Genomic DNA, 24,500 nt, shown 5'->3' on the forward strand with positions numbered 1-24,500 from the left:
GAAATGCTCGGTCATATAACACCATGCTCAGCGAGAAGATGGAGAGGTGGGAGTGCTTCCTGTGTCATTCAAATGAAATAAGCGGCGCTCTGAAGAGAACAACTTGAATGTCAGACAAAATAGTAATGTAAGGCTATCAGCAAGGAGACAAGAATTAATAGAAACAAAGTATTTTTGAACTGAACATTAAAGTCAACAGAACAAAACCTGGTTCTAAGGCTGGGTATTTTGCACCACTTCTTTCTAGATATACCTCTGTCTCACCTTTATAAATGGCTAAAACCTCCAGAATTGTCCTTTTTTTCTTTTTCACAGAGCATCTCAAGCTTGCCTGGTGAGGCAAAGGGGAAAGGAATCCTGGTTGGCATAATTTTCATTGTCAATATAGATTCTTTTCAAGCTGAGATTTTCAAGCTTCCGAGCCTTACAATGGAAAAAACATATTGAGAACACAGCTACAAGTGGTTCTTAAGCCCTAATTACAGCGCTTTCTCAATTTCTCACCCATCAGAGGACACATCTCTTCTCACATACAAGGGGAAGGAGAATGTCTGTGACCGAGTGTGATACTGTTAACCAGAGCATTTAATTGGGACACATTTTTGCATCCCACATTAGGTGTGACTCTTCTTTATGTGATATGTTCACGGGTGACAGGAAAATTACGCCTTACATCTGCAGAGATGTGTAAATGCCTCATTAGGTTTAATAATTATCTGTTAGAAGGGCAGTTCTGCAAGAAAATCTCTGTTACTGAAAAATGAAAGGGACACAAAAAAATCAACACTGCAGCTGAATCACCACTGTCCTTGCTGAATTAATTCACCTGTCCAGAAATATTTTTATAAACACATTAATAATGAATGTTACATTGTAAAAAAAAACACATGAATGGGCTACATCACAAAAATGTTAGCAAGCAGCCCATGAAATCACACACAGACTGTATTTTCAGACTTGAGCTCAACTCAGCCTGAATTTTTATGTTAATTCACATCTGAGAGAGGAAGAAAAAAGGAGGTGGAAGGGAAAAGATGTTCCTGTAAAAAGCTGCACATTAAACTTTTTAGGCACAGCTACTTTTCAAACAAAAAAAAATACAAGTATCATCTTTGACAGACAAAAATCAATAGTACATGACTGATTCTCTATAGCTACAAATACAATAATAAATTTAACAGGCCTCAGCACCTTCCTGAATGTGGCACAAGGCATGTTATCCTGACAATAAAAAGTTCTCAAGGAAAGCTATGCTATCCCACTTACATTGACAGCTCAGTTTTACAGCTAAATAAGGATTATTTAAATCTTGGAGACCAAAACAAACCATTATCAACTTCTCACAATGAGAAGGTGGTGAGACAAATGAAGAACGACCTTCACAGTAGCAAACTACACATTTTGGCACATCATTAAACAAAAAATTAACCAGTTTATTATATTTAACATATTTACAAAATAGTACAAATTAAAGTACTGTTAACTCCATTATTGCATGACAAAAACCAACTCCATACAGGCAAAAGCAGCACATGAAAGAGATGCTCCATAATATTTAGGAAGTCTTTGGTACTCAAAACATAGTTTAAGATGCAGCATTAACTCAATCAATACAGGGCATTAAACACAGACAACGATATGTAGATTTACGCCACAAAAGTAAAATTTACCTATGGCTTTCATTCTTCTCAAAGGATGACTCTACTGGACTCAGTAATTGCTTAAAAGCTTTACAACCTTTTTAGGATGGAGAGAATACTCAAAATTATTCTAAACCCAAGCTGTTGAAAATGACTGACATATTTTTCAACTTGTACTGAATTTAACTGCCTCTTCTCGGAAGTATATGACAGTAATGCACTAAACACTTCACAGACCTAGAGCCTATTCCTCTACCCCTTAAGCAGGCAAAACTGGGAAAGAATCATCTTTGCCTACTTAAGGAATATAGGATTAAGCTCACAATAGACAATCAAACTGCATGGCAAAACATGATCAAAGACTGCATACTCTAGTCTACACTGCTGTACACATCATTTACAAAATCTTTATGCATCATGTACATATTTACAAATGCTCTCAATTATTCCATCAAGTAATGCATTCAACACAATCACAGTTTACATAATTTTGAGGTAAATCCTTGAAAAGTTAGAGCATTGGCAGAATTTCATCTACAAGGCTGAATCTCTCAAGTCCAGTTTCTAATGAGATGCTCCTCTTTTTCCCCTGGTCACAAAGCACTACCTGCCAGGTGTAGCAGATGGGTAACACAGTTGCAGAGATGAAGGGGATTTTGTGAATTCTCTGTGTTGTGCTTGATTCTTCTTGATGGCCAGGAAAGGCCATAAAAAAGCAAAGATTCCTGGGGGCAGCCAAAAAGAAACCCAAATAGGTACTAGCAGATTCTGCTCTGCGGACAAATAGTGGAGATGATGCTTCTTGTAGACTGGGAAAACACTGCAGCGTTAAATCGTGCAGTGTCAGTGCACACTAACTGTAAAATGCCTACAGAAAAAGAGGACAGGCAAAAACAAAAGAGGGGATGTGGGACAAGATGAATTAAATTCATTTAAGAGCTTGATTTTCTTTCAAGTTTTCAAGCCAGGTGTGACATTCCTTAAAATTTAAAACCGCACATCTGAAGACATCACCCACATTTCTTTTAGCTTATAACTACATTTCTGCCTATTCGTAATTACATTAAACACTGCCTCCCCAAGCAGTGGACACTGCTTAACAGGGCCTGATCTTTCATGCCGGCTAACCTAGACACATTGGGGATGCTGAGAACACTGCAACAAGATAACTCCCTCACTGAACTGCCATTAACATCCCAGGCAACAAAAAAGGGCAGAAAGAAGTTTGCAAGCTCCATTTGCATTCACAAAAGGTGATAGAAACTCCTGTCTAACTAGGAAAAGACAGTACTGAGGTGAAATTGAAGTTCATCCAAATCAATCAAGAGGTTAAGATAAACACCTTGGATATTGAGAAACAACATCACCTTACATTAGTATTTTCTCCTTCAGAATAAGTCTGCAATATTTATTTAATGTTATTGCTGAAAACTTTCAACTCGTACTGCCATGACTGTCCCTAGCTGCACTTTTATTGTCAATGCTTAAATGAAAAAACCTCACATAAAAAGGCTCGAGATGACAATAAAAGGATCACACAATTCCACTTTGTGAAGGCTTTTTTAAAGCAATACCACACCACTACACCCTTTTAGAATGTCTTTAAACAGATTGTTAGAAGATTTAGGCAAGACCTCAAAGTTAGCCAGTTAAGTAATCACATATGCATGAATGCTACTCATATTTACTACATATTTCCTTCAGAATGTTTTTGTGAGTGTAAAATGGCTTGTAAGTTGACAAGTAAAGTAGTTTGATGTCTCAAGACAAGTCTACTGACTATACTTTATGCCCACTGGAATGACTGAAATCTGTTTTCTGTATGCAGTGATAAGGAAAAATAAGCCTTCATCCCCTTGGACCGTCACACATGTTAGCTAGAAGAGAAACATTAAATATTCAGCCATTGCTAGTACTCAAGGTGTAGTACGGAGTGAAATGAAAAGGAACAAAGAATTTTGTTTTCCAGAGATCTTCTGGGAAGGTGAGGGCTGGACTTTGTACTGATCCCCAGCGATGGCAAACTGGCAGCTTGCTTCTTGCACAGCTCTGGGTAAGGGAAGAACCCGTCAGCACAAACTTCCATACGAATCCCAACATTAAGACTGGAAGATTCAGACAGGAAAAAATGTTGCTGTTTAAATACTTAACAAGACCAATAACACATTGAAGATATAAATGTTTACAGTCCCTGAAACTGCTGGTCAGCAGAGGATAGTTTTTAATTCATTCGTCCTCTTCAACATAGGTTGATGGAAACCAGCCCACCTAGAAAGGGGAAAAGCAGAACAAAATAATACATGAGACACACAGGTTGGATTTTTTAATGGCTGAGCTAGGCACAACAAGGATGGGTCTGTTCAGTAAATGTATGAGTAAGATTACAAAGATAAATTTGGCTGACCTGACACAGTCAGGGTAAGTACCCTTAAGAAAAGAATAACTTGCAGATATGACAATTTGGAGATGAACACCTTCTATATATCACTTCCTCCCCCAAAAAATCTAAAATGCATTTGCCCGGATTGAAAGTCTAAAAGTTCAGAAAAATGCCAAGAGTGGAAGTAGTTTTACTGTAGGCAGGATGCTACTATTTTTTGAATGAGGAGTTAAACTTTTAACAGGCTCCAGTCAGGTCCAGAGAAATCTATTATAAAGGAAACATTGATTTGATTGCTTTACATGGAGTTGAATTCCACTGCCACCAAAACAGGTGTTACACATGACACAATTAGATAGAGTCTAGTGTCCTTACACTTCAGAAGTTATAAGGTTATCTACATGCTGAAATTAATGATGCGCCAAATAAGGTTTATGTAAGACATACAGTGATAGCAGTGTCATATATTTCTTATTTTTATGTATTTGCTTTAGGTTTCTTCATACTTCTTTATACCTAAAGACAATATAACATTTATGGAAGAACTCAAAACCAAACCTAGAGCATGACTAGATGGGGTGGCTGCAGAAATTTTTAGACTACCTTGCCAAAATATCTCCGGAGCTGAGTTTATAATGTCAAGTCGAGGCTATGAGAGTTACCAAGGAATGCTAGCATGTAACAGGGCATCCTTTAGAATGAGGGCAACTGCATTACAGTGAGTTGTTCAGCTTTCTTCACATGTAAAATGTATACAGCACAATGGGTACTCCTTCTGCTTCCCTATTTCTTCTAGTCTAATCGACTATTTAATAAGCTTTAACCATTTAACTCTAACATAACCAAGCTCATGTACACAATAAAAAACATTCTCCAAACTGCATAAAGCAATAAGTCTGGGCATTCACTTCAACTGCACTAGCAACTATCATTTCCAGCTTCCAGACAATTTACATTCTTCCACCTCATTCCTTGACCCTGCATCTCAGCACTTTAGACATGGAAACAGCAGTCTCAAATGCTTCTGACTAATCTGCATTATAAGGCAGTAAACTAAGACTGAAACCTTTATAGGTCAAAACTGAAACTTTACTTCAGAGCGAGGTGTAAAGTGAGTTCATAAAAATCCCTGCTAAGTATGTCACTTCATCTGGGCCACATTCATAGAGATCAAAGCAGCAGCCTTCTATAAAAAGGTGGCTGATTCCATTGCATTGTAGTCTGCCAGAAAGATGTGGGAAATCATTCTGTGGTAAAGTGCTAAAGAGAGTTCCACAGCACCAGGAACCTGACCCCAAATATCTGTGTGCAAAACAGTTCAAGAAAGGTCAACTGTAGCAGTGTTATTAATCCTGGTTATTTTTCCACCATATAACCTTGCCCAAATATTCAGCCTGGTAGGTCACATTAAATAACCAATAATTTAGATGCTGGGAAAGCTACCTGGCAAGAGTTCTGCCTCCCTCCTATGAAACAAAGATGAGAACATGTTCCATCTTGTGAATTTAAATACACACTGTAGGAACACGCCTTTTTTTTTTTTTTTTTTTTAATCACTGTCAGTGAAGGCAGAAAGAAACACAGGAAAAGAAAAAAAATAGTCTTACCCTTCCATTTACTTCACCTCTCCACCAGCCATTGGCACTCATCTTGGTGTAAATTTTGACAACGTCCCCTTTCAGTAAGGACAGCTCTCGCATGTCTCGTGCACAGAAGTCATACCTGGCTATGGCAATGCCTATCACCTTTGGGCTCAGCACTGGAAGGAAGCAGACGGATATTATTAGGGCTGGTTAAATGAAGGCTGCCAAACTACTGTAAATAGAACTACTGTAAAATATAAAACAAGGATTCCACAGCAACCTGCACTGGCATTCATTTTATGCAAAGCATCTGCACTACAAAGATCAAGAAGATTTAAATGTAGGTGAATGGTGTAAAAAGTTGAAGGGATTTTTTTGTGATTTTTTGAATAGTCCTCTTTATTTTTAGAAGGAAACTCAGACTAGATGAGCCATTAATAAAATATTCCCCACCCTGAAATTGCTATATACATTTGCAATTATTTTATTCTCGTGCTGCATAGTAAAACTTGCTGCCAGTTATATGCATCAACATATTTTACAGGTCACTAAATTCTTTCCAAAAGAATTATTAGCATTTACAGTTGATTTAACTTTAGACCTCTAATGAAGCAAAACAACCAGAATAAGGTGCTGTTCTTTCAAAAAACAACTCCCAAGTTAAATATTAATGCACTTAAAACTGGAAGCTAACATCAGCATGAGCAAAAAGGTACAGACTTTCTACAGGACATTTCCACGGATCATTTGTCACAATCTGCATTAATATTGACTGATGTAAATCTATTCTTTTCAGGAGTTTATTCTGTAAATCACCAATGAATTTTTTTCTATGAAATTAAGGTACAGTGAAATTAACACTTTAAAGTTTTAAGTTCCATCAATATAGAAGAATTTTGCCATTGTAAAGCCAGACATTTTAGACAATAAAATGCTGTTAAGAATTTTTAGAAAGCAAAGTTGCAAAAAGCCTCACATCAAAAACCAACTCCTTTTTTTCCAAATAGTTGTATAGGAAATTATGTTTCCAATGCTGATGTAGAATGTTGAAACTTGCAAAAGAAATCCTCAACAATTCCTGAGTGAGGATAACGAGAGGAGAGCGGGCATGGCCTAACAGATAAAAGACCTTTGACTTGAGCATTTTAGAAAGAACATCTACTACTCTACAGCATTTGGAGTTGGATTATCTGGCCAAGGCATTTTTTCAGCTTTTTCCCATTAATGATACTGTTTCCCTGTGTAAATCACTGTAACAGAAGTTCTTGACCACAGGCAAGCTTCCTTTGAAAATATTTCAGAATTCATATGATCGTGATGGATGACTTGATGTAGTGTACATAGAATCATCTCTGTCCTCAGAACCCTTTCACATTTCTTAGAAATGCCCAATCTTCATTAGGAAATCCTTTAAGGTTCTAGTTTAGCAATGCCCTCAACCATGTAACACTAAGAATTCATATCTAGTTGCCTTTAATTTAAATCAGGAACCCAAAACTAATGAGCTGAGAAACCTTAACAGTTTCAGTTCTGCTTGTGTTTAAGTTTTCTTCTGACTCCACTGGATCATAGATACATAATAGTATTAAACATCTCAAAATCATTATATGTTCAAATACTTTCAGCTTAAAGAGAAAATACAAACAACTTATTTTCAACTACCAAGGAATACTACATTTAAAATATTATTAGATATATCACAGAAATAGAATGCCTAAAAAACAGTTTTGACAACAGATAATGCCCTGGTTTATGTCACATCACTAAAGCTTAGTCCAACACTCCTGAATCTTTATGCAGAGTACCCTTATCAGATACTTGATAAATTAGATAAAAGATGCCATGTAACAGAGAATCAGCCTCTCAATTTATTGCTTATATTGATGTTACAAAAATCTAGGTGATATATTAAGCACATCAAAGCTCAAACGTGCTTTTTTTCCTCTCTTAGCCAGTCAGATGTAGATGCTACTTGTTTACATCCTGACATGAATGCAGTGTCCTAGCCCTTATCAGCATTGCAGTAATCAATTTTACAGGGAAGGAGCACATCATGGGCAGTAATTGTTTTGGAGAAAGAAAAAAAATAGAGAGTGTTATTGATTGGAGGGTCAGTAGCCATTCACACGTGTGCAGCAATATCACTGGCGGATTTGGAGAAGCATTGCAGGATGCGAGGAGCGATTCTGGGGAGCAGGGTATAATCTCAGATTCTAGAAAGAAGACAAAGGGGCAAGGAAAAACTACAGGAAGCAAAGATGAACAAATTTAGGGAAATGGGGAAGAAAAGGACTAAGAAGGGAAGAAATGCATAGAGGAATAATAAAGATGGAAAATAACAAGGAAAATTACGATGGAGAAGGAAGAGGAGCACATCTGGGGGAAAGGGGGACTTTTAACTCTTTTTCAAGTCACAAAGAGAGAGGAAAAGGAGAAAGAAGCAGGAGAAATCAAACCCATATATCTTCAAAAGTCTTGAGGCAGAAAGTAGCAGAATTTAGATTAATTTAGAATCCAAGATCCATATTTTCAAATAAAAGTGAAGCTCATGATAGGAAATATATAAAAGGAAGCCAGATGAGTGATGGAATACAGGAAAATGACAGTGCTAATTTTGGAAAAAAATATTAACCATATCTCTCTGCTGACACAGTCACAAAAATAACTTGAGTAGAGACTATCAGCTCTGAATTCCCAATTAGTACTGTCCCAGGATAAATAAAACTTCAGGGAAGACAACACATGGAAGGGACACCTGTACAGATGGAGAGAGAAGGAACACTGAGTCAGAGGATGAATGCAGATTCTACAGGAAGAATGCAGAGAGAGAATGGGATTAGCAGCAGAGATTGATAAAAAGAAAGAGCCCAACAGGTGGATGAATATGAATGAGAAATTAAAAGAGGGGATGGGGAAGAGAAAGTGTTAAAAAAGAAAAGCCATTGAGAAAGCAGTAATAAATAAGTCTTGTGTAACAGAAGGGAGATAATCAGAGAACTAACTAGAAATAGAGCAAGAAGTCCAAATGAGGTGAACAAAAAGCACATGTGTGAATGAGAAAAATACGCTCTTACTTAATCCAGCCTTTTCTTCTGCAAACAGAAGATGATGACTACAGGAACTATAATCAGCTTTGATTTACACTGGAATATGTTGGACATTAACAGTGCAATAGATGTGCTGCAAATGAATTTTAATATTAGTTTGAGCCACTGGTGATGCATTTGGGGTGCAAACAACAGAGGTGCCCTGTGATCACAGCAGGCTGCTCCAGCTCACATGCTTGAATTCCATGAAGGTCAATGTAGTATTATTAAACCTGTGAGTAGTTGTTTCTCTCCCTTGTGCTGTGGCCTCCTCATAAATCTGCAGCCATTGCCCTGAGGGTTGCTCCTGTGCATTAGTTTCCATGCTCCTTGAAGCCGTGTACATTTACTGTTGCACCAAAGCTCAGTGCTGTTATCCAGGCACAGGCAGCACCTTCAGCAGCGCTCAGCAGTCAGCTTAACCTTCTCCTGTGTTACCAGCTTCCATACCAGCAGAACTAAGCCAGCTCTGAAGATGCTTGTGAAAAAAATACTTGTAATATCATGAAATAAGTATTTGGTCTTTTAATGTAGGCAAACTATTGGGCTATTTTTAAAAAGAAGGTTTACTACAAACATATGATGCAATGCACTCAGAATATAAGGGGAAGGTAAACTTAATTAAGCATTGCAGATCAATATTTTCATTTAATATTTTGTACTCGTGTAACAAAATACTTAAACTGGAATACTGTGATACCTATCATTATAGTTATTAATGAATTTTCTGATACAGGAGTTTTTCATATGAAAAAAAGGAACGTCATAATTTGTTTAAACCACACATGGGAATATAAGGGAATGTGTGATAGGGTTAAAGTAACTGAGTCTTGATTGCTGTTTTATCACCGTAGGCCACTTCACAGTTTTGTTCACATGGAACAGATACCAGTAAGAGTAAGAATGTAAATGACAATTTACAGGCAAGTACTGGGCAGTTGAATGCAAGATGTCCTCTCCTATCCCTGCGCAAAAGGACAAAAGCTCATAGTATTTACCTTGAGCAAAGAGCTAAAACTTAACTCCTTCATGTAGTTTCAAATCAGGTGAGTGCTTCAAGGAGTCCAGCTCAGCATCATGACCACAGGGCAAAATCCAAAATGGATTTCTACTCATCTTTTCTACAGACGTGTCTCTTTATAAAAGCATGTGTCAGCTGGAAGGGCACCTTCTAGCTTGGATTCTCAGTCATTGTTGTGAGTACTGAAAGGAAATATCTGCCCCAAAAATATCTATATGAAAGGGCAAAGAAATGGATGAAACAACCGAGGGGTAAAAACATCCAAGGGTGGTCTAAGACATGGAGGTTGAAATCCCTCCATCACCATGGGGTGAATCAAGAGAGGGGTCATCAGAGATGGTCTCAGCTCTCCACTAAGCGCAGTAACCGTTCTACTACTGAGCTGCCACCAACATCCTTTTCCCCTCAGGAAACTATGGAAAGCCCCAAGAATCCTTCTCAGAGCACTAAATAATTTGGACAGCTTCTGTGAGGCAGGTGTAAAACACACTGAGATCCTGATGACTCCCTCTGCCTTTGTGCGTGCTGGACACCTCCCCTCCCAAGGGCGAAAGCCAGCCCTGGTCCTGCTCTGCACAGCCCAGGCAGTGTCCTCCACCCCTGTGCACAAAGGCAGGCCGGTGTAACACGAACAAATGCTGCATTCTCCACATCAGTAGCTGCTTCCATGCGCTCCTCAAAGGCATTCACCTTTCTGCTGGCAAAATTCTTCTTGAATTGTCCAGCAGTGCAGTTTACCTCTCTGCAGACCAGATCTTAGAGATCAGAGCAAGTCATACCCATACTGGTGCACTGAGGCTACCAATGGTTCTACTTTTAGCATTTTTATGCAGCCTCTTAGTTTGAAATGATTGCATCTATTAAATCCAGAGATGGTTAAATGGAAATAAAAACAATATTTAGAAAACAGATGGGCAAAATTAATTAACAATGTTAATGCAGAATTTAAAGAAAGCATTCTCTTCAAAAAAAAAAAACCTACTGTATTCTAAGATGCTACTGCAGTATGGTTTGCTGCAGGGATGGGACGAATATATTATTTACCACCAAGCAGTGAGATTTGCATGTTTGCGCATTTGAACAAATACATTGAAAATATACAGCTCTAGGTGGCAATTGCATAGCAAATTAACACTCAAGTGGTCACTGATGGCATCTGCTGCAACTATTGAGCTTTGCAACACCTATTCAAACTGCTTATTGCAATAAGCAGTAATAATTCAAAAGTTTCATAGTTTGATTTTTGTTACACTCCAAGAATAACAAGTAATGACTCCGTTTTTGGAGTCAGAGAAGAGCTGAAGTATTAGATTCGTCCCTTCCCTCACTTGCTGCACACAGAAACAACAGAAGCAAATTTAGAAGAAATATAAAAGCAGTAAAGCAGTACCTGACCAGAAAGGAGTGGAGGAAGGGGGAACAAAGCTGTAGTCTGGAGGAGTTACAAAAGAAAACCCACAGAACAAAGAAGGGGCTTAGAGGAAAAAAAAGAGAAAAAGAGAAAAGCAAAAGAACATTGAAATATTGGCATAAGATTTAAATAATAGTTTTTTAACTATATAACTCATTGATAATAAGGAAACTAAGGTTCCCTACTAAGGATGTCTGCAAGGAAATTGACCGTAATAACTAGAAAATTTGGGTCTATGATTTAATTTTTAACAATTGCATTTTTTTCAAAGAGTAAACTAGGAAGAAGTCACCCATTAGGGTTTCAGAGAAGTAAATTGTAACTGCAGCCTCTTTGCAAATATTTTCAGATTTAACGAAAGTTTTCTTAATTCTTTGTGTGTCCCACTTCCTACCATTACAAAAGCAAGAACTCATGCATACATAAATCCTCTTGACCCCAGCAAAACTAGTCACATGCCTGTAGGATATAGTCTAAGTTGACCTGGAGTCAACTCCATATCGTGGCATGGAAAAAAAGTATGCATTCTGCCCTGGTAATCTTTAACATCAATAGGAATTCCACAGCTAAACTACATCCTCCAAGGCCCAAACAGTCCTGCTCATATTTGCAGTTTCCCTGACTTCCAAAAAACCCCTGGAGCAAGCTAAAAAAGCCTAAGCTTGGCCTAGGCAGAACCAGCACATCATCCTACAGCAGCTTCCCTGGGTGAAAGCCACAGATGCTCTTGCTCTGTAGTCAACAAAACTAGGGCAATGCACTTTTAAATGTAAAAATTAGATTAAATTAACTAGAATTGCTGCAAGTGAATCAACAGTTTATTGACCCGTTGTCACATTTTGTCCCTCTTTTGAAGAGGCAATAAAGACATATAGTGTGCATGTCGAATGAAGTTTGGATCTTTGCTCCCAGCTGTGATTTGAAAAGGTACATCCACCTCAACTGGATAAATGATAATGTAGCCTCTAAATTATAGCTAATAATATCTGTAATTACTGAACAAGAATTTTCCTTCACAAAGTAGCAGGGTTATATTTATCACTTACAGCTACTTCTCTGAATTTATTCTTCTGACCACACATGAAACACAGTAATTTTGCTTCAAAATGGTTCTTGCAGGAATGATGACTAGAACTATTTTATGCAAGAATCCACGGTGGAGGTAACGGTACCCTTTTGTGCATCTTACCTGCATGACAATAGATACATTTGTGACAAGGAACCTACAAGCACAAGTAAAATAAACAGGACTGATACTGCATTTTAACATTCATAAAAGCCTGGGTTTAGAAATGAAAAAAAATTCCACAAGACAAACCAACAGCATTTTAGGTTAGTGTCTCAAAGGACAAGAAGACTGTGGACACTCTGGAAACTCCCTCCTGATCCTTCACAATGATGATGCTTTCTAACACTGGATGGACCATCTGGGATGCATGAGGGGCTCCTTTATACTGGAGACAGTATAAGGTGACAGCCCAGGTGACAGCTCTGTGGGGAATTGTGCTGCACAAACCACAAGGGCCACTTGACTCAAAGGCAGTGCGCATCCTCAGAGAAAAATACCTGTCTTTATTTCTCCAGAAGCACAATGCAGAGTGGAAGAGCAGCCCACAGGAACACACCCAGGTTAGTGCTGTATGGGGGGTGGCTGGTCCTTAACTGAGCAGACTTCATCACGATTTTTCTCTGATAGAGCTGGAGATTTGGGGTTATGTGTCAAATTCTGGACAAGTAAACCTATGTCGGCATGGGACTCCTACTAGATTTTTACAGATAGCAGATCTGTTTTGATGACAGGGTGTAGGTGTTGGCTTCTAAGCAGAAAGACTGAACTCTTTTGATTCCCTCAGGGTTGGGATGATACTTGTTTTGTTTTACTTTACTAACAGATACCTTTATAGAGTTAATGCAGTAAGCATTAGTAGGCAGTTAATGCCTTAATCCTAAGTAGGATATTATAGCTAATAAATACACCTGCCCCTAGTTAACCAACAGAAAAATATCACTCAAGTAGGACTTGGCTTCATGATTTAGGTTACTTTAAAATCTACATTTCATAAATATTCAAATTTCTCAATATGATTGTGCTCTGCATCAGCAAATCAGAATAAAGTGCCGTTATTCTACTCCACTGAGTAATGTCCACTTTTCTTCCCTTTTTGCCTTTATTTCATTAACTGGTTGATTGTTTCTGTGATCTAATGTAAGAATTAGTATTTTTCTGTGTAGCAAAACAAAACTTGATCATACTGTGTGTGTCTAGAAAAGACTAAGACTGAAAAATTAAGAAAGAATATACCATTTCCCAAAAAATCTTCCCAATTAACTTGACTTTCTATATTGACAAAAGTAAATATCTGACAGCTTTTACAACCACATTAAACGTGTACAATGAATACGAGAACAACATGGGTGACTTCTGCAAGACAAGGAGCCTGAAAAGCAAAGTTCTAACCCAAGTGGGAAGCCAAAATCTGGAAAGACAAAATAACTATCCCACTAAAATAGAGATTTTTTTTCTAAAAACATTATTCTAAAAATCAAGTCGGTGCTGAAGCAAGAATCAAATTCCCTGAAAATTTAAGATGTTACAAGGTGATTTATTATGATTCAACTTAGAAATTACAAGTTAAATTAAATATCAGTTTTTCTTTTCCCATATGGGTAAAAGAAAACATAACAAATAATTAAATTTTAAAAAATTAACATTCTTCTTTCTCTCTTTTTTCTGGGAAGTAAAGTCAACTCAATATTGCCATTCAATTTCACAGCAGCTCAAAGACCTTGGCAGCAGAAAATCATAAAACTCTGTCAAAGTCCGCAGTGGTTCAACTAATGTTTCTTAGAAATACTTTTCCCCCTTATTCATTATATATCCTAAAGATCAGCTATTTTGAAAAAAAGGCTGGTGTCTTTTCAAAAGATGGTTTCATTAAAAAATGCCTATATATTAATATTGTGTTAAACCCAAATCCTTCTTCAAATCAGCTTAAAACCCATTGTATTCAGTAGCTTCAGCTCTGTGCTGAGCAGCTGCAAAAATTGAAAAACTATGGGGACATGCCTCTGTCTCTCTTCAGCTACTCTGCCTGGCTTCCTTCCAACAAATATTTTTCTTGCGCTAAGATTATGTGGGAAGAGATCAAAAACAAATGGGCTGTGTGGTGGTCCTCACTGAGAGCTGTGACTAAACTCCATGTCCAACTGCTGCCCCACATGACTTATTTGCTAAACCAAACCACAGCCTAAAGTTTCCCAGATTCTCTCTAAATTCAGCTGCCCAGCAGGGCTCACACAGCCTAGATGTAAGGCTTTTCTTACATCAGCTCTGTAAAATGAACAAGACAGCCTAAAAACTGAGCAGAGTGACCCATGGATAGACAGTTAATCATGGACATTTTGGTTAAAACAAAACAAAACAAGAAAATCACCACACTCATGAGGACACATTTTACTGTCCAATCCATTAAAGGAAGTGTCATTCTGAGTCAATCTGGATAAAACAGCAGAATTATGGAAATCTATTAGATTTTACATAAGGAGTTTGGGAATTGAAAGGCTTTTCAGGTCAGTTTGGTCTAAGACAAAACCTGCAGTTTCCACCAGCACAGTTTGAGCATCAAAGTGCCGATAGTTACTGTAGCAGAGATGCTCTTCCTCATCCCCTTGACTAAAATGAGAGCATCCCTCAGTCATTTCTCTTGTTAATGAGACATACTGCCTAAAAGATCTTGTAAAAGAAGCCTTCTTTTGTACGATGACTGAAGTTAATCAGGATGTACCATAAATCTTGTATGTAAAGGAGGAAATGATCGAGCTCTTGCAGAGCAAGGAGTCTGTGGACAGTATAGATACATTCTAACTGGCCTAACAGAAGAAAACAAACAATCTGGTTCTGCTCACAGTCAATAATAACTCAAATGCCAAGTAAATCAAGCAGGACGTGTCCTCTCAACAATTAAAGCCTCCGGGCCGGGCAGAGGCAAGGGATGAGGAAAGCACAAGAGACGGCAAGAGGAAGAGAGAAGCACAGGGAGACCACGAGCTGGAGAGGACAGGGCAGAGAAATTCAGCAGGGATGGACATGAACTGCACAGAGAGGAGACAACTGACAGAAGTCCTGGGAAACAGTGAAAGAGAACAGAAATGGAAAGGAGTTGGGAGGTAGAGACAGTAAATTAAATGCCCAGAGACACACTGGTTTCTTACAATCATTTGTCCTAAATTATCTTCACTTTAATTATGAGAGGAAGAAAGCCTCCGAAGTTAGAGAAATTTTATGGAACGGAGGCAAGCAAGTAAACAAAAGCTCACAAACACAGCAAATGAAAGTAACAAAGCCACCACCATCATCACAAAGACTAGACTGGATTTTTTGGGCTGCTTCATGTTGTTAAAAGCCCCATTAATTTTTCTTTTCTTCTTATTATCTGTTACAGTACAGAGATGCAGCCAATGACTGCAGAACCTCAAATCTAATATCTGCTCTTTGACAGAAACATTCTATATTTTCCAGAGGCCAGCCATGTTGTAGGTTTTATCATTAACATTGAACCTGTCCATGTCCTAAAAATCATCCACTTAAATCGTAATAGCTTAAATAAAGAACAGCATATGCATTGCAAGCCTTGTCAGTTCATTTCTAAACTTCACAACTTCTGAACTGCTGTTTACATTGCACAGTGGTTCATTAACTTTCAGAAGATTAGTTAGGGAACTCTAATAAACATTCAATGTTAAAAAACATGCACAAAAATAATTATGATGTACGAAATCTAATTTTTTTTGACACAATTATTTGGTATTACTGAGATGCTACTTCATAGGGCTATGCTACAAGACTGATTTATTTAAATCCCCTTTTAAGGATTAGAAATTGTCACAGATATTAACACTTGTAGCTGCACGTATGCAAATTTCCTAAGAAACTAGGCAAGATGCAGTTTAATCTCTCACCAGCATGTCTCATAGACTTTTTGAATATCGGGGAGATTTTAAGTTTGGCAGTAAGACAAGCTTGCTAGACATGTTTATAAATCTCCTGGCAGATCTGAATCTGCTTAGCTTCAAAAAATCCTAGCTACAATCATTGCCATAGTAATTGGTTATATGTCAAAAATGGAAGATGAAGAAGCTCCAAGTACCTCATCCTTTATACACATAAGCATATATATATATGGCAGAAATTAATATTCAAAAATTTATAATCCTCACCATTGCCACCTGTTCTGTTACTCCTTTGTCCCACTGAGTTTTCAGAGTCTTTGTATGGAAATTGAAGAGTAGTATCCAAACTTCGAAAACCTTCTTTGAGAGAGTGGTGCTTGTAGTATTCTACGAGTTCCTTTGAGAAAGGAAGAACATTTTCATTGGAAATTGAAATCGCATCCTGTTCAGCATTCTGGTGGACAGCCAGTGACAGTTTCATTATGCAAGTAGCCTTATTTTATAATACATCCCATAGAACACACTTATTTTTAAAAAATATAAAGTACCCTAAAAATTGACAGTTTTCAAATTGCTGCTTTAAAAATTTAAACAAAAACAAAGACACCCCAAAAATCAGCTAAGTAAAATCTTTTTGTCAGAGCCAACATTTGCTGCTCCTTTAAGTCAGGCTGAGGATATCTTTGCTTTTCTGGAGTCAGGCAGAAGGCAACGTCAGCTGCTGGCTAAGGATGGAGCGGTAAATGCCTCAGCTTTCTCAAATCTCCTCTGCAATGATAAATGATGTTTATCTACAAATCTATTTCTAAGTACACAGATCTGAAATAAAGTGCATGGCTTGTAAGTTAACAGCAACTTAAGGTGCAGATACACAGAGGATGTAAAACTTCCAAGGCAGGGCAGGCTCGGGGCTGTCACAGAGTGCACTCTGACTGAAAAATCCAGCATTTCAGATTCTTCTTGTGCCCTTCATCATCTCCCTGTGTGTGCATCTATATATGCATTCACAGCTACACACAGGAATATTTTACATATATAAATGCAAAAATTCATATATGTAAATACAAAAGAATAGCTGAAATAGTTTATGTAACCAAGAAGACAAGTTACTCGAATTCCTACTCTAAAGAAGGCAACACCCATCAAAATTCTGACAGCTCATGCTATTCCTCTGCAATCTTCAACCCCTGCCATTGTCTGTTACACCTGAATTAGCCCTAGAAATGTCAATATCACATAGTTTGTACACAGAGCTGGAATAAGATTAAAAGTGACTGGACAATTCAAAGCAAATGTATTTCAATTGATCCATTCAAATGTGGGATTTCACTCTTCGGAAATGCAAGCACAAAGCAATGTATTTACTATAAACCCTTTGCTCCATTCCCCTTAGTTATATTTAGATTTCCAAAATCAGAGTTGACCAAGCCAAGCTTAGGTCGAAATTAGGAGATCATACTGTGTTTAATGATTTCCTTCTAGGAAAAAGAAAACCTGCCAACAACAAAAAACCAAGCAAATAAAAAAAAAACAGCACCACAAAAATCTACCCAAATGTTTGGCCTACAATAGCCTTCATCAGTCATACTAAGAACTCTGTGGGCTTCTCTGGCTGATATCAGCACATCATACACACCAGATACTCAGTGATAAAATTTACTCCCATATCATCACTGAATACCCAGACATTCAAATTACCAAGGCAATACTGTGTGTGATTTGTAAGCATTCAAAGTAGGATGCAGGATGTCTGGATAAATGGAAAATAATTAGTATGAAACTTTGGTTATCTTTTTGCACAGTGTAAGTCTGTAAGATTTGTGCTGTTTGGTAGGAGTATTTAGAATTCCAAATGGAGAGATGTTGTTTGTTGGCAAAATAAGTAAAATGGTTTTAAACTGAGGAAAAAGAAAAAGTCACTTCATGTCACAGACTCGGTTACTTTTAAAGCTCAAGTTTTAATTTCTTCCATGAAAAGAGTTGACTGACAAGTGGCCTCTAAAACATGAATTGCACAAATGACAGTAGCGAGCTTACAGACAGATGAGTGAGGTAAGCAGTCCATGCCAGCATGGATGGGGCCCCTCGAGAGCCTGTCACATTACCCCGATTCACAGCAGCAGCTGAACTGACCTTTCACTGCACCCTGCTTTACACACTCAGCACATTTCTATCACTCTGCTGAAAGTTTTTCAAATGTACTATGAAAAGTAGACACAAGAGCTCTTCTACTTTTTTCCCCTCCAAAGCAGTACAAAACACTGTGTCACTGCAGATCACTACTTAATGTTTCCATGGATGCTGCCTTTGTCTCTCTTCTGCTCCCACTTCTACTCAGACTACTTTTGCTCCTCTTCGCTTTCAGACACTGTTACTTTTTCTCTTGCATCCTCCCAGAACAAAGCAGTTGTTCCACAGCACGTACAAACACTACACTACCACTTGTGTATTTAACTCTCAAGGGCAGAATTCACAGTACCCTAAATCGGTGTTATAAAGTAATTCCTTCCTACTTGAATGCTACTGAGGCTAAGTTGTAGCAGTGAGGGCCTTACACCAGAAATTTCTTCCATCCTCTCAATTCTGTGATGCAATGCATATTCTTTTTGCTCATTTTTCATCCAACTTTGTCCTTTATTTATATTTCTGCTTTACTTTGGACCCTGCCCCAGTGCATTACGCTGCATCGCTGCCGTAAGAAGACACGTGGCAGCACGGGACTCTGGCTGCCGTGTTTTGCCAAGCTCAGCTTCCAACAAATCCTTTGTAGTGTTCACAGACTAAGCAGCCACCTCCTTGTGTATGTGAGCAACACCACGACTTCTGCTGCTAAACAATGAAAAGATCTGAGTCCCCAGCCCTAAAACTAAACAATTCACTGGCTTATAAGCGTGAAAAGAAGATACAAGTGCAAAAACAGCTTGATGCATTCTTCATCAAGAAATTTATGTTCTTCCTAGTCTAATGAGCACTTACAGATTAGCATTTAATCTCTCCCCCATCTTCTAGGATGCTCTAGTTTTACAGAGTTACCAGTGGTTAAACTAAAATAATTTCTAAGATTTCCTTAAAGCTTCTCCCTGGTCTTGTTTTGTATTATCCTTCATTTTTATTTAGCATTTTCACATACTTGAGCATGCATGCAGGAAGGCTGCTGCATAAATTTCAATCCAATTGATTCCTAAAAACCAAGATTTCCAAAGACATCAAATTCTCCTTTCCAGACTCAGCCTAACTCCACAGTGGGCTGACACATGGGATTCAAATTCCTCCTCTCTTCCACTTCACTACAAGGGACACAGTCCAGTCCTAACAATAAATATGTCACTGTAAGCACATAAAATTATCACTTAGAGCTAACACCGTAATTATAAAAAATTATCCTATTAGTTGGAGGGACACAAAAATCCAAATCTTTCAGTCTCATAGCTCTCCGGAATTTCACAAACTAAAGTAGCTCTCTGTAACAGAAACAGCTACAAACAAAATCTCACACAGTTAAAAAGCTAATCAATGCTTACCATTAAATTTTTAAATTTTCTATTTTCTGCGATGTGGAAAAAGCCATCTCTTGTTAAAATCTTGATGTGTTTCACTTCGTTATTGTACCTGTGGGCAATGAATAACTTATGAATATAAATGTGTTTTTAATCAGACACAATCAATAATTACCTGCAGGCATGCCCCTAGAACACCACACACATAAATTCTTAAGACAAAATGTATATCTGTGCCAAAACAAAGTTGACATCTAATCAACCAAACATATTTATTAAAGCTAAAGAAGTAATCTGTAATCAGAAAAAAGTCACCGCTAACTACTTATCCTAATTGGGAACTCCCATGTACTTCCTGCTTTTATACTCATATTGACAAACAACATGAAGGCAAACGGTAACTTGCACCCACAAAACGTACAAACCCACGTTTTACTGAATAGGCTGAGGTGCAAAGGGCTTTGAGTTCTGACTGGAGTCAATGAAACAGATCACACTGTACTGCAAACAATGCTTATTCTTCTCCAACATACTCCACCATTATCTTTGTAGGCCAAATTTGCTACATCAGCATTTTAAAACCATTGATTCTTTCCTTCTATAAATCCCGGGCAATTTTTGATGGCAACTTCAGTTTTCCCATATTGACTCTCTTAAAGGCTGCATATAGTTATATCATGGAAATAGCGGTTTATTTTCTGTATTTATTTCAAATACTATCTAGACAAAAATGAGAACAGAAAAACTTTCTTGAGGAGTTCTTGTTGCACTTCCACTTACTTAATACTAATTGCATATTCTCCTGATTCTTTGGTCCTGTGCCGCACCAGGTAGGTGCTATTTACTCTGTTAATTAGTTCACTTTCTGCTTGCAATCGTTCCATTGCTCCTGCAAACCTGAAACAAGGAAAAGAAAAATTGCCTATGATTTCTTTCAAAGCTCCAAAGGTCTATTAAATAAGCAATAGAGAGTGAAAATACTCTATGTATCACGGGGACCAAAAGTACATCCATTGCGACTGAATGCCTCTTCCAGATTTCTGAATGAGGAATAAAACGTGAAAATATTCCACAGTTGGGGGTTGTGGAATTCTTAATTAGAAAAGTACTTGCATGCACGTTGAATTCTGTATCTGGTAAGGCAAGTGCTCAAGCCCATGCATTAACTGAATGACTACTGGCTTGAAAAGTTCATAAACCCAACTGGTTTATCTGAATCATTTGCTGCAAGTGAAACAATACGACAGTGGTCCAGAACCTTTGAACCTCCCTGGGTTCTCTCCCTGTGGAGATTTATCACAAGAGAATGGAGAATCAGCCACCAGAGGTAGATCAGGTCAACAAAAGACCTGTAAGAAAATATGGTACTTACACAAGACAATGTTTTATTTGGTTTCATAATCATGCATAACCTCTAAAGGCTATAGTGCAAAGGGTATACACAACATCCAGAGACAAAAAAAATAAATCAGCCCAAACCATCCAAATTTGAAAAAGCTGAAGCTAAGTGTTGAAAGCTAAGACAAATAAATCACTGATTCTGCAGCCTGGCTGCATAAGAGGATTTGTGCCCTTGCTCTGCCTTGTGGTTTCTGTAGGGCATCGTGAGAGGCTGTCAGCAGACATTCATTTGCAAAAACAGAGGTTAAACTGTTAATTGGGGAAACTGACCTAGCTTCCAGGGAAATTATGCTTATCTTACCATTTTACAAAGGCTGTCATCACCACAGACCACTACTATATAAAATTTCACACCAATACATCATAACCAATTAGAAAGGAGCTTTAAGTAAAAAAATAGTTCTTTATAAAAAATCCATAGAAGATAAAGACTCATGCCAGTAATATGCTTTCTTCTAACAAAATTAGAAATAGACCAAATGTTAGAAATTAATTCAAAAGACCAGTTTTAAAAAATAAACAATTTACTTGACTTGTTATGACAAAACAGTATTTGTTTAGATGTGATCCTAATTTCACTTTTGGCAAGTTAAGAGGAAGTCAGAACTAATGTCTAAGTGACAAAGCATAAAACCAGTGAAAGAACACTTGTGATGCTTACTCTGCTCTCTCAGAATCACCATGTCTTTTCTGAGTTGTGGGAAAGAACTCACACACTTCATAAACCCTGGAGCAGCAGTGGTTGCAGTTTTGATACACCATCTTTTTCACAGAGTCATCAAGGTTGGAAGAGACCTTCAAGATTCATCTAGTCCAACCACCAACCTTGCAGCACCACAGACACCCCTAAACCATATCCCCAGGTGCCACTTGTATCTCTGCAGCTTCAGTGTTGGTGAGGGATTTTAAGGAAATGCAGAATTATTCGTGATACAAGATGTATTTAACACTATTCCTTCCTTTATTCACTCAACATGTAAGATATACTTCCAGGTGTGATATTACAATCTCTTATTGCTCTGTTCCAGACCTCTGGGATTGAGCTGTACAGCCACAGACTTGTAAACAAAACACTAAAATCATTATGCACTTTATTATATCAGAAATGCTTTGGGGCAACGCATGGTATTGCTTTCCCAAACCATTACACAGTATTCTTCTGAAGCCTAGAAATGTTAAAGCAATATAATTAAATTGCAGTAAATAGTTGCTTTCTGTGACTGCTTCTTTCAGAGATTCTTGTAAGACAAGACAGAGACTTACCACAGTTGTGAAGAGTAGTCTACTGGCTTAGGAACCTAAGATATCAAAAGATAAAAAGAACGAGGATCAAGATTTTTTTTCTAAAAACCAGAAATTAGATTAACTATCAATATCCAAGTGATCTATTTTGTCTATTTCCTTTAAAGGAACTTATAATAAAGGACAAATATTCCGTATCATTCTGGAAGTAGCACAGGATATTTTAATATCTTTTCTTCTGTGACAGTTTGTTTTGGGTATTTTTACTTCAGAGAACTGTTCAGAGCTTTTCTGTGACAGTGCCTACATTCAAATTTCATACACAAAATAGCTCAATGCTCTGTATTGTAGAAAAGTGTCACTAAAATACGCAACCATTTTACAGTAATGTATAAACTTCATTTCACGTATTCAGGACTGTGTGGCCTTTGACTGTCGATTGGGAAATGTGGTCTAAAATCTTCAGAGAGACCTGAGGATACTCCACGACTTATATTGCATGACATCGTTCATTCCTTTGTATCTGACCTGGGTAACTGTTGCACTATATCTTGCTAAGCATGCCATTTGATTATGAAATTACATTTAAAAATTAGGCAAACTGCAATCAGCTTGCAAAATGGATGTTATATGTAGACAAACATATGCATAGGTAATGTTTATTCATGCACAAGATGCACAGTATAGCAATTCCTTATGAAAATGAGCATTTCATCTTGATCACCTCCCATTAGTGTGTGATAACTCAGTATTACTCTACTCCTCTAAACGTCTGAAATGCACAGTGCTGAAAAATGGATTTTAGTGAAAGGTTAACAAATCTCACACACTTATAACTTAAGGTCACATATTCTTAGGTAAGCAAACATGTTTTGTTTTTCTTTCTTTCAAGTAAAACCAATGAATGTTTTATTTTCTGGACTCTAATAGGGAACAAATTACAGAAACATTCTTCTCACGATTTTTTATTCATGATATATGGAATGTCACCAAAAGAGACTTCAAAAAACAAATCAAGTCAGGAAAATATTATTTTAAAGGCTTATAAACTTAAATTGATTGAAATTGTAATCAATTACAACTCCCACTATCTTGACCTCAGGTATCAACCAAGATCTCTGTCAAGTCTCTAGAGTTGACCTTGAAATAAATTTCAGTGTGGAACACACTAAAGTTCTCTGTGATAAAACCTAGCTCATGTGTTTGGCTTGTGTAGCAGTGAATCTAAAGAAGTATTAAACAGTCTTTTAGTCTAGTTCTTGAGAGGGAAAAAGGCAACATGCACTATTCCCAAAGAGCAGACAAAGGGCTCTTTTCACAGCAGCATCTGCAGAGCTGGCAGCGTGTGAACCCCCGAGGAGTGCGGGGCACCCAGGACAGCCAGGGGTCACCCTGGCAGCAGCACTGGCATTCCACATCCCTGCAGACACCAAGGGTGCTCCTCAGGCACCTCTGCTTCTAACGGGGAGACTTGGCAAAAAGCTAATGGATTATGAACACGCTGACAAACAATTCCTAAGAAAAATGTTTTAGTGGATCAACCAAATGACACATTTCAAGGCCACAGTTTCAAAAATTACGAAGTTTTTACATGTTGCATGATATTCTTAAATATTTTGAATTTGTCAAGTAGTGCTAACAAACTGGAAAGGATAAAAAAATTCAAAGATGGTTTAAGTCCATCCTCCAGAGCAGTTAAATTATAGATGAGCAGATGCTTTTGTAAATTTTGAATGGACAAATATATTCATATAACAAGTGTTGTTCATTGCCAAAAAGAAGGATAAAATCAAATGTTTTTCCAGAAGCTCTTGGCTCACACTGTGCTATGTATCCAATGGCTGTACAGAAATTAGAAAAATGGAGGAAAGCTAGGTAGAAACAAATATTACTTATATAGTGCAGAAACAGATATAGTGCATAAAATGTCTGCTGACATATACTACTTATTTTAAAGGGAAAAAATTGTTTATAGGTACATCTGTGAAAAGTCTGGAATATAGATATTCTGGAGCTCAGCAGTTTTTCATTCAATATTCATTCCTAAAGTCTTCTGATATATAGATTTTATGCTGTTTCTTGGCATTTTTATATCAGATGGTTGTAAAGACTGTTAGACTTAATAATAACAGTAAAAGTTATTGCATGTTTAAAACCCGATTGATGTTTCACTATCTTCAACTGCACCATTTATCATAATAACATGTTTATATTTCATCCTTCCAAGTTAACAGTGGTGAAGCATCAATTTATCTTTTTGTTCTGATCCTGACACCGGTTCGTAACATT

General features: G+C 37.5%; 1 protein-coding gene across 3 annotated transcripts in view; it reads right to left on the reverse strand.

Moving 5' to 3' along the window:
• Nucleotides 1-1,415: 1,415 nt before the first annotated feature.
• The window catches only part of VAV3 (vav guanine nucleotide exchange factor 3), a 166,209-nt gene continuing 143,124 nt past the window's right edge, over nt 1,416-24,500 (reverse strand). For 2 of the 3 annotated variants that reach the window (XM_040073085.1, XM_040073084.2), the window contains 7 exons: nt 22,233-22,267; nt 20,349-20,465; nt 19,593-19,680; nt 16,339-16,468; nt 11,101-11,184; nt 5,628-5,779; nt 1,435-3,908 (listed from right to left, as the gene is read on the reverse strand). In XM_040073085.1, the coding sequence (XP_039929019.1) occupies nt 3,867-3,908; nt 5,628-5,779; nt 11,101-11,184; nt 16,339-16,468; nt 19,593-19,680; nt 20,349-20,465; nt 22,233-22,267 (648 nt within the window). In that variant the 3' untranslated portion in view covers nt 1,435-3,866. Of the gene's footprint in view, nt 3,909-5,627; nt 5,780-11,100; nt 11,185-16,338; nt 16,469-19,592; nt 19,681-20,348; nt 20,466-22,232; nt 22,268-24,500 lie in introns of all 3 variants that reach the window. The other variant, XM_040073086.2, reaches the window with a different exon arrangement.

Source organism: Hirundo rustica, chromosome 9 (assembly GCF_015227805.2).
Source record: "Hirundo rustica isolate bHirRus1 chromosome 9, bHirRus1.pri.v3, whole genome shotgun sequence".
Taxonomy (NCBI): Eukaryota; Metazoa; Chordata; class Aves; order Passeriformes; family Hirundinidae; genus Hirundo; species Hirundo rustica.